The 10,272-nt window shown below is 62.3% G+C and overlaps 1 protein-coding gene across 4 annotated transcripts; it reads left to right on the top strand.

Annotated features, from left to right (window-relative positions):
- The first annotated feature begins 69 nt into the window (after positions 1 to 69).
- Etv4 (ETS variant transcription factor 4) lies at positions 70 to 10,045 on the top strand. 4 transcript variants are annotated; one of them, XM_010642972.3, is made up of 11 exons: positions 70 to 161; positions 379 to 426; positions 5,322 to 5,375; positions 6,382 to 6,508; positions 6,780 to 6,926; positions 7,016 to 7,269; positions 8,593 to 8,667; positions 8,762 to 8,830; positions 8,984 to 9,156; positions 9,239 to 9,340; positions 9,512 to 10,045. In XM_010642972.3, the coding sequence occupies exons 1-11, from the start codon at positions 104 to 106 to the stop codon at positions 9,734 to 9,736; spliced, it is 1,332 nt and encodes a 443-aa protein (XP_010641274.1). In that variant the 5' UTR covers positions 70 to 103; the 3' UTR covers positions 9,737 to 10,045. The 4 variants fall into 4 exon arrangements, with proteins under 4 accessions (XP_010641274.1, XP_010641275.1, XP_010641273.1 ...); XM_010642973.3 differs by having other exon boundaries at positions 6,762 to 6,908; XM_010642971.3 differs by having other exon boundaries at positions 6,762 to 6,926.
- The last annotated feature ends 227 nt before the right edge of the window (positions 10,046 to 10,272 follow it).

Genomic DNA, 10,272 nt, shown 5'->3' with positions numbered 1-10,272 from the left:
CCACCCCCTGGGACCTCCCACCCACAGGCGCTCTGGGTGCCCTGGGCACCGTCTCCCCTCCCCGCAGAAACTGTCCGGAAATGGGAGCCTGCACGAAGGGCTGATGGTTCCGCAGAGGAAGCTCATGGACCCTGGCTCCCTGCCGCCCCCCGACTCGGAAGGTAAAGAGAGAGGCCCAGAGCGACCCGCTCCTCTCCCGGAGGGGTCGGGCCGGGCCTGTGAACACCCGCCCCCCCTCTGTTCAGCAAAGATCGCCTGGCCAGGATCTGCTCTTTCTGGGCACCGACCCCAGGGCGGGCGGGAAGCCCCGGGGCTCGCCAGGGTCCCCTCGCCCAGCACCCTGCCGCCGCACACAACCGAATCACCATTCGCCCACAGATCTCTTCCAGGATCTAAGTCACTTCCAGGAGACGTGGCTCGCGGAAGGTGAGTTTTGTGACCTTTTATTGTTGGGACAAGGGCTCCCAGCCCCTAGACTCCTGCCTTGCCCCCGTCCTTGTCCTCCCTGTGCCTCGCCCTCCAGCGCCCAGCCCCTCCAGCGCCCAGCGAGGACACTTATATTGATATTTATTTTCTCCGCCCGACCCAGGCTTGTGTAATGAGGCCTTAGGATGAATCAGACCATTGTGTGGGGTATTTGCTTATTAGAATGGAACTTGGCCCTGGGCCTGTTTCCCTAGTTGAAAATTTCATTTACAAAGTTCGTTGGCAGAAGCTGCTGGGTCCAGGTGTGTGTTGGGGTGTTGAGGTTTGGGGGGCAGGAGGACGAGAGGGAAAAATTAATTTGGTACCCATCTCCCAGAGCTGCCCAAACGTTGATTCTCTGCTTCTCTTCTTCCCGAATCCCAAGGTCACTTTACTGTCCATGCCCAAAGAAAAATAAAAGTTTGAGTAATTTTCTCAGCAATTTGGCGAGAGGATGGGGCCCCCTCAACAGCTCAACTGCAATTCTAATGGCAGCGGTGTCCCTCCCAGCGTCTCTCCTGCTTTGAGCTAGCAGAGTGGAGCCCCAGGGTGTCACTGGTGAGGTTCAGGCAGCACTCAGCGGTTTACAGCAGTTCTGAGAGGGAAGGGTTAACGCCCCCATCTTGGTTAAACCCCTATATTTTAACACTGAAGACCAGGAACCTGGAATGCTAGGAATCCCTTTCGGAGGGCTTCTTCTCTGCCTCTCTTCCCTACTCCTCCATCCTGAGTGTCTTTTCTTGGGCAACTGTTTAAGCTCAAACCCAACTCCCCTGGGACCTCCTGTATCGATTGGGGCAGAGGGAAAAGACCTCCCGACTTGATGGGTGCAGGGAGTGAGACTTGGTCTGTCCACCACTGTGGCACCTCCAAAATGCGCAGAGAGCGCCTTGGAGATGTTAGGGGAATCAAGGCGGACGCACTGCGTGGGTGTTGGAGGGGTCGGGTTCTAGGGTACTGTGGGCACCTTCCGAGTCTGCAGGCCAGGACCCAAGTGCCCAGTACCCGCCCAGCTGCAGACAGAGCTGTGCCCAGCCACCCCCGCCCCCACCCCAGGTTCCGGAGCTGGGCTAACACTGCAGGTGTCAGTTTCCAAGCGCTCAACGACTTCCTTTCCCAATGCCTGGCGAGTTCTGGCTGGCGAGGCTCCTCTCCCTGGCTGTCAGCAGAGGGTCCCCAGCGGGCAGCTCCAGGGCTGTGAGCTAGGGGTGGCTCCCTGGTTGGCATTTTGGCAGCAGTCGGTCCATTTGTGCCTGTGTTTGGAACTGAGATTCTTATCCTTGGAAGCACCCCCTCCAGGAGGTGGGTGTAGAGGTGGTCGTGTTCGTGTGTGCTTGTGTCAGTGTGTGTGTGTGCGCGTGCGCGTGTGCACGCTCTGGCTGCTGCCTCTGGAGTCCCTGTCCATTTAAATCCAGTGGGTGGGGAGGTGGGGTGGGCTGCGGGTGCAGGGGGCTGGGAGCTCCGTGGTTCCCTCTCCCTCCGCGGGAGGAGCCCCTCAGGTTCCCAGCTGGTGCTGGTGGCCAGGCCAAGGGGGATGCTCGGGACACTCGCTCCTTATCACTCTCTCTGCGGAGACAGATGCAGCTGCCGGGGCCCTGTGCCCCTGCCCCACCCCAGCACCACCCTGGCTTCCTCTCCTGCCTCTTCCCACCAGGTTAGTGTCCCCTGCCGTCCAGGGGGGAGTTTTGGGGTGGCAGGGAGAGGCCAGGTACTCTGGACACTTGCCAGTATTGGGGCGCATCGGTCGGCGGGAGGGGGGTCAGCCCCTGGTGTGGAGAGCAGCCAGGACATGGGTGGGTGGGAGAGGCGGGAGGAGGGTGCGGGTGCAGCCTGGGCATCTCTGGGCTTGGGGTTTTTCTGGATGGGGGAGGATGCTGTGAGGCTCGGAGGACACCTCTGGTTTCTGGGTCCCCGTGGTGTAGTCTGGGTGCTGGAGAAGTCAGGCTGCCATAGGGAAGGAACCCAGGATCCGTCAGGCTGAGCCCCAGATGTGTCCAGCTGTGGTAGAGATGAGCTGGTTCTGGTCCTGGGCTCCTTTCTGGACTCTGCCAGACCTTTGGAGCCCACAGGGACAGGAAGGTACAGGGAGGGGCCACTGATGTCCTTGTTTGGGCCAGGGTCTGTAGCTCCTGGAGCATCTGGGTAGTTGCGGGGTCCCCTCCCCCAGACCACATGTGCAGTCGTTAGGGGGTCAGGCCCCGAGGCGCATGGGCTTTCCTGGGAAGAGAGGACCCTGCCCCACGGCCCTCCAGGGGGTGCGCGCCCCCGGTGAGTGAAGCGCGTCGCCCCCGTGCTCTCCTAGCGCAGCACCTCCTCCATGTCTCTGCTTCGTCCCCTCCTAAGGCTCCGGGAGTGGGTGTCCCCTCCACAGGCACAGCTGTCCTTTCCAGCATGGGGGGCGTGTGGGGCGGCGGCCACCTGCAGCGGCAGCTTCCCTGTCTCCCAGGCCCATCCTGGGCACCTCAGGCCCTCCGCCCCCCAACCCCCCGAGCTCCTGTTCCCTGTCTCTGGGCATCGTGTGAACACCGCTTCCTTCCCTCCCTAAGCATCTGCCTGTCCCCGGCCATCTTTAAACCCAGATAGAGTTGGGGGCAGAGAGAGGGTCGGACCCTTGGCCAGAATTCAGTCAGGTGGACAGGTGAGTCCAGCAGTCTGCACCCCAGACCCCACGCGGTCCCTGCAGCCTCCCCTGGGCTCCCCTGGTCTCTGGCTGACCAGACCCTGCCCCTTCTGGGAGAAGGGTCCTCTGGGCTCCCCTGGAGGAGGACGGCACCACCCTTTGGGTGACTGCAAGTTGGGGGTTCAGCAGAGATCGTAAGGCCCAAGGCGGGAGGAGGCGTGGTGACCCCAGGGCACTCTGTTCGGCAGGTGACAGGTGACGTCAACCCCAGCCCATTACCTCAGTGGAAAGTGACAGCTAATGAGACCCCAGGGGGACCCAGTGCATCAGCGCCCTGTGATCTGCGTCCCCTGCCCCCGGGACCCTCCTTGCCTGAGTGTCAGGGAGGAGAATGTTGTTCCCTGCTCCCAGTGCCCCTTCTCACCACCTTTGGGGTCTCAGAGAGTGGATCTGGGCCCTATACTCCAGTGGCCGAGCGGATTCTGGATCCTTCCGGTCTCCAGTGCTTCCACAGGCGCCTGTTCTGTTGGTCTCACTGTGTGGTCCACGCTGCACTCAACTCTCCCTCCCATACCTGCCTCCCGCGTGCTGGGGTGACCGGTGTGGGCCACCACATGTGGCCAAGTGGCCTGTGCCTGAGGTCACCAGGGCAAGGGGTAAGAACGCAGGTGCCCAGCTGCCTCTGGGAATGAGGCTGGAACCAGCTGCAGACCTGGCCAGTTGGGGTCCCTTTGTGCTGCACCAGGCTCCCAGGAAGACAGACGTGAGCTGTGTGTGTGTGTGTGTGCGTGTGTGTGTGTGCGCGCGTGGCGACCACTGATGTCCTCTCCCAGGGTCCTGGTGACTGTCAAGCTCTTCAGGTGCCGTGGCTACCAGGTCTCGCTGCCTCTCCTCTGGGGAAATCGATGATCCGTAGGCCTGTGTAGGCTTTTTAGAACACAATGTAATTAACAGGAGATCCTTCACATACTGCCGCCTCACAGGCTGTGTATCTCACACCATTTCGAGGGGACAGAGGCAGACCGGGGGAGCTCAGGAGTTGTTTTCAGGTCTGGCTCTGGTTGAGGGAGCGCTTTAAAGACATGTCAAGGCCTGGAGACCGATTCTCAGGCCTGGGCTGCTGCGCGTGTGAAGCGAGCCGGAGAGGCCCCTGCTGCCACACCGCCTCCCACGGGCCCGCAGCGCCCTCCCTTTGTGTTGTGGTGAGGGGCGGCCTCTGCCGCCCCAAGGACAGGCGTCCTGTCGTGGTGAGCCTGTCTGCTCTGAGCCAGGCCCGCTGGGGGCTGGGAGAAGCTGAGGAACAAGACAGGCAGAGCCCGGCCCTTAGCTCAGCGCGGTGCTGCTGGATGAGCTGAATGTGGGAACGTGAGCGGCACATCCAGGCAGCGGTGCGTGCTGGGGAGATAAGATGGAGGGCCAGGAGGGCCACTTGGTTTCGTTTTGTTTTTGTTCTGAGACAGGGTCTCACTATGTAGCCCAAAAAGCTTAAGCCTCCTGTCTCAGCCTCCCCGGTGCAGGGATGACAGGCGTGCACCCTCCTGCCCGGCAGAGAGGCTCTGCCATGGTAGGTTGGGCCAGAGGTGGTCTCTGCAGAGGTGTCAACATGAGCTGAGCCCTAGTGGCCAGAAACCCAGCAGACAGGGTCTGGGAAGGAGAAGCCTGGCTCGCTGGGGTTGAGGGACAAAGGAGCAGGGACCTGGGTGGGGGCAGGCAGGGGCAGAGGTGATCGGGGCCTTGGAGGCCACAGACAGGAACTTGGATTTCACACTTAGTGTGAGAAAAGAGAGATTTCTGCTGCAAAAAGGTGGCAAGGACTTCGGAGACCGGCCCCAAACCGTGGGTCCTTGGTGGGGGCAGAGGGGCACGAAGCTCAGCGAGGTCAGAGGTGGAGTCCTCACCGCCGTCTCTGGGGCCATCGAAGCTCCCTCCTGGGAGCCGGGCAGGTGGACTCCACAGCCAGGGCTCCGTGGTCTTCCCATTAGTTTTCCCGCCTGTCCTCGAGCCCGGGGCGCCCCTGCTGCCGTCTCCCAGCCACATGCGAAGCCGTTCCAGTGCAGATTCCCGGTCCCAGAGTCAGAATCTCCCCGCTTGGCTCCACACCCAGGGCACCAGTGGACTCCCGCTGTGACCGCGGGGTACTTGGGGACAGAGAAGGCTGGCAGGGCCCCGTGGGGGCCCCTGCAGAGGCCGCGCCCCGCCAGGACCCGGCCCAGCCTCACCCTCCGTCTCTCTGCAGCTCAGGTTCCGGACAGTGATGAGCAGTTCGTCCCTGATCTCCACTCAGAAAACTGTAAGTGGAGTGGGAGTGGGGCCGGGGGACAGGAAGTGAGCAGAGGCAGGGACCCCAGGACCAGCCCAATCTGCCAAGGCGACGGTGCTGGCCAGGACCGAGGCAGCGAGGAGAAGACATGGTTCCCGGCTGGGGCCTGGGGCTCTCCCTGCCTGCTGTGCCACCTGGGGCAGACGCTGCTTCTCTCTGACCCTCCCGAAGGGAGGGGCGCAGGCAGGGCCCAGGCCTGTTGTCCTCGGCCCGTGGTGGCCACATCTGCAGGCAGCTCGGCCCAGGTGCTCCCCGTGGGCTCGGGTCAGCCCCCCACAGTTTAGAATACAGTCCGGCTCTAGTGCCAGTAGCGCCACTGTTCAGAAATGGCTCTCAGACAGACACGTTGCTGTCAACTGTCGTGAAGCGTGCACCCCTGCAGGCAGCAGACCCGCGGGCCACGGGGCATCTGCGGGGGCCTGGCTCACGTGGGCAGCCATGCCCAGAGGGTCTCAGAGAAGGCCACATTCTTCACAGATAATTGGGAGCAGGCAGCCTTAACCAGAGCAGCTCCTCAGCCCCAAGGAGAAGCCAGGTCCCTCCCTTGGGATTCCTGGGCCCCAGAAAAATCACAGGCCCCAAGCAGGTGGTGCTCGCTACCAGGAAGGAGCCTTCTGGTGACACGGGCTGCATGCAGTGCTTAGACTTTCAGATGATTTCCCTGGCTAATATTGGATATTAGCCAGCAGGGCATGATGGTGCACGCCTGTAATCTCAACACTCTCGGGAGGCTGAGGCAGGAAAATCTCAAGAGGAATTTAGGGAGACACAGTCTCAGAATAAAAAAGGTGTAGGGATGGAGCTCAGTGCAACGGCCTTGGGCTCAATCACCAGTACAGGAAAAAAAAAATTACATGAACACCAAAGTGTTCTTCAAGCGCCTGACCAGGGATCTCAGGATCCAGAGGGGAGGAGCCGCCTTGGAGGGCAGGAGTCAGCCTGCTGGGTGACACCTCCGGCCCTGCTGTGCCCACAGTAGCTTTCCATAGCCCGACCACCCGGATCAAGAAGGAGCCCCCGAGCCCCCGCGCAGAGCCGGCCGCGTCCTGCAGCAGGAAGCCACCGCCCCCCTATCACCATGGCGAGCAGTGCCTTTACTCCAGGTGAGGCTGGGACCTGGAGTCGGGTCAGTCGGGAGCACTCAGCCACGAGCAGACACTGGAGCGTCGGGACACGGGACAGCAGTGCACAGCCTCCAGAACACCTGCTGGTCCGTGTGTCTGTCCTGCTGACCGGCCGCTCTATTAGGCCCGGTTCCTGGGCAGGAAGGAGCAGGAGAATCCGACCCTGTCCTTCCGCCCTGCAGCTCACCTCCCTCGCTTCTGGGCCCCTCAACCCATCCCCCCTTACCCCCAGTGCCTATGACCCCCCCAGACAAATCGCCATCAAGTCCCCCGCCCCGGGCACCCCTGGACAGTCGCCCCTGCAGCCCTTCCCCAGGGCGGAGCCGCGGAATCTCCTGAGGTCCTCCAGCGGCCCTGGCCAGCCCCAGCCCAGCCACCGGTACCTTGGGGAGCGCGGGTAAGGGTGGGCCAGGCTCCACCGTCCCCAGCTGGGGGGGCAGGAAGTCACTCCGAGATGGGCTGACGATGCTTCCTGCTCTCCCCCAGCCCTGTCTTCCAGCAGCCCCTGGACACCTGCCGCTCCTTCACGCCTTCCCAGGGAGGGGCCGGGGACGCCCTGGCAGGCCCCTACCAGCACCCACTGCCTGAGCCCTGCCCGCCGTACCCACAGCAGGGCTTCAAGCAAGAGTACCATGACCCCCTGTACGAGCAGGCGGGCCGGGGCGGGCTCGGCGGGCATAGGTACCCCCGACCAGGAGTGCCAATCAAGCAGGAACAGGCAGACTTCGCCTATGACACGGGTGAGAGGCGCCTCTCTGGAGCAGGGGCGCCAGGCGGGTGGCACCGGCTCAGCAAGCAGCTCATTGCAGTCCTCCGTCTCCTGTGGGAGTTGAGTGTGGTGGCACAGGCCTGTCATCCCAGCCCTCTGGGAGGCTGAGGCAGGAGAAGCCCAAAGTCTAAGCCTAGCTTGGGCCATTTAGTGAGACCCTGACTCAAAGTAAAAGACGAAAGGGTCGGGGTGCAGCTCAGTGTGAAGGCCCTGGGTTCAGTGCCAGTGCTTTGGGGCAAGGAAGGAGGTGAAGGGGTGCAGACAACAGGAAGTGAAGGCTTTTACTCCTAACGGGTGTTTGGGGTTTAATTACCTAAGGCCAAGGTCTGAGCCCAGAGCAGGAGCTTGTGGGCTTGGGAGAGAACAGAGATGAACAGGATGTCCCCCCGTGGCCCCGTCCCACAGTGGAGGACGCTCTTCACACGTCCAGCTCCCGCTTCCCAGGGGACCCACATCCCTCTCACCCCGAAGCAGGGGGCCAGGGCCAGCTTGCTGTGAACCCCACTTCCGCCCACGCGGCTTGCTGCGACCATAAGCAGCAAGATTTCTTCCCCTTCCTGCCTCCTGCCACGTGTGCCAGCCCCAAAACCAACTTTCTTTGCAATTTTGCATTAGAAAAAATAAATTCAAACTGGAGGCTTGTAGCTGGCCGGAGAGTTAGAACTGCCCCTTCCTCTCGGGCCTGGCCTCCAGGCCTCAGCCTTGACCTTCCCGGCTGCCCGCTGGGATAGCATTAGTGCCACCCTTGAACTCCGCGGACCCCTCCCTCCTGAAAGGAGTCAGGAATTCCATTCACAAGGAAAAGGGTGAATGAACCCAGCCCTGCCCCTCCCTCCTACAGGTGTCGGGTTTCAGCCTCATTCCTAGTGGGAGGGAGGGACTGGGGCCGGATTGGCTGCTTCCTGAGGGGTGCAGCCAGGAGGTGTCGGCGCTGTGGAGTGGAATATGGTGGCTGGGGCCCTGAAAACAGTCCGGATCCATGACTTGTCTCTGACACACACACACACAAATATACACACACTTTCTCCCAGGCCCAGGGCAGGGAACTTGACCCGCCAGCCGGACATGAATCTGTTCCGGTCCAAGGGCGGCCCAGGCCAGGACACAGGACTCCTTCCCCGGAGGTTCACGTCGCCCCCTCTTCCCCCTGAGTGCACAGGAAACAGCTGCTCCCAGGATCCTGGCTCAGCTGTGCCATCCCAGCCCTTGCGCAGCGGGGCCCTGGACTTGGCAGTGGGCAGGCTGAAGGAGCCCCTGCCCAGATGCCCCCTGAACAGCACTCTGCTCCCCACAGATGTCCCCGGCTGTGCCTCGATGTACCTCCACACAGAGGGCTTCTCAGGGCCTGCTGCAGGTGACCAGGCCATGGGTAAGGCAGTCGGTCCTGCACACCACCAGGTGGAGGGAGGATCAGGGTCTTGGCAGTGAACCCTCTGATCCGAGCGCCCCACGTCCTCCCCAAGGTTATGGCTATGAGAAACCTTTGCGACCTTTCCCAGAGGACACCTGCATCGTCCCTGAGAAATTTGAAGGTCAGAGAAGTGACTTCAAGGGAGGGCCAGGGTCCCTGTGGGAATCACTGTTGTGGGAGGTGGGGACATGGGCCAAGCCCCCGAACACCCCAGGTGTGGAACAGGGTCACTGGGGACCCACAGAGCAAACCCCACACCTTCCTTGATGTCCAGGGGACATCAAGCAGGAAGGGCTCGGGCCATTCCGCGAAGGGCCGCCCTACCAGCGCCGCGGTGCCCTGCAGCTCTGGCAGTTTTTGGTGGCCCTGCTGGACGACCCCACAAACGCCCACTTCATCGCCTGGACTGGCCGGGGGATGGAGTTCAAGCTGATTGAACCTGAAGAGGTGGGTGCCGCCTGAGCCTTTTCTCTGGCCACCAGCGCCTGCCCGTCTCCACCACCCTAGAACTTGGCCCTTTGGTCCCCAGGTGGCCCGGCTCTGGGGCATCCAGAAGAACCGGCCGGCCATGAACTACGACAAGCTGAGCCGCTCGCTGCGGTACTATTACGAGAAGGGCATCATGCAGAAGGTCACCCAGGGCCCCGGTGGGCGGGGCGGGTGGGTCCAGGGGTGCAGCAGTGATGGTGGCCCATGGTTCCCTGCTCAGGAGAGCGCCAAGCACAGGAGACAGACATCCTGGCCCTGGCCCCGGCCCCAGCCCACACTGGGCACAGCAGGCTGACCGGACCTCTCCCTGCAGGTGGCTGGCGAGCGCTATGTGTACAAGTTCGTGTGTGAGCCAGAGGCCCTGTTCTCCCTGGCCTTCCCGGACAACCAGCGGCCAGCGCTGAAGGCAGAGTTTGAGCGGCCGGTCAGCGAGGAGGACACAGTCCCTCTGTCCCACTTGGATGAGAACCCAGCCTACCTCCCGGAGCTGGCCGGCTCTGCCCAGTCCTTCGGCCCCAAGGGTGGCTACTCCTACTAGGTCCCCGTACTGCCAGCCACCATGGCGCCACCTGTGTACATAGCCAGAACCTGAGCCCCGGTCAGGCAGATCCCTGTGTCCTAACTCTGGGAAGGGAGAGTGGAGAAAGGGCCCTGCTCAGCTCCACCTTGGGCTCCCAACTCCGGGCACCAGGCCTGGGGTTTCCCGAGTGCCCCACTTCCGCGACTCAGCCCCTCCAGGCTATGGCTGAATGCGCGGCTCTCTTCTTGGTGCTGTCTGGGGCAGGGGCAGGACCCTGGGGTGCAGCCAGGCAGAGGGATGGGCTCCTCCTCCTCCCTGACCCTAATAAAGGCCCTGCCTCCCTGAGTGTCTGCTGCTCTGTGCTCCCCAGGCAGTGCCAGGCCGGGACCTGACCTGGTATTTCTGCAACATATGCAGGGGACATCTGTGCACAGCCAGTTCTGCCTCCCAACCCAGGCAGTAGGCAGTGACCCTCTTGCACAGCTCCTCTGGGGAAGGGGCAGGGCCTGGGGTGTGGTCACCTGGGTGCAGCTATATGTCCTCCCACCCAGATG

This window comes from Fukomys damarensis, unplaced genomic scaffold, assembly GCF_012274545.1.
Source record: "Fukomys damarensis isolate Sample0158 unplaced genomic scaffold, DMR_v1.0_HiC HiC_scaffold_13, whole genome shotgun sequence".
Classification (NCBI taxonomy): Eukaryota; Metazoa; Chordata; class Mammalia; order Rodentia; family Bathyergidae; genus Fukomys; species Fukomys damarensis.
The sequence above is the reverse complement of the archived record's forward strand: the minus strand, read 5'-3'. Positions and strand labels throughout refer to the sequence as shown.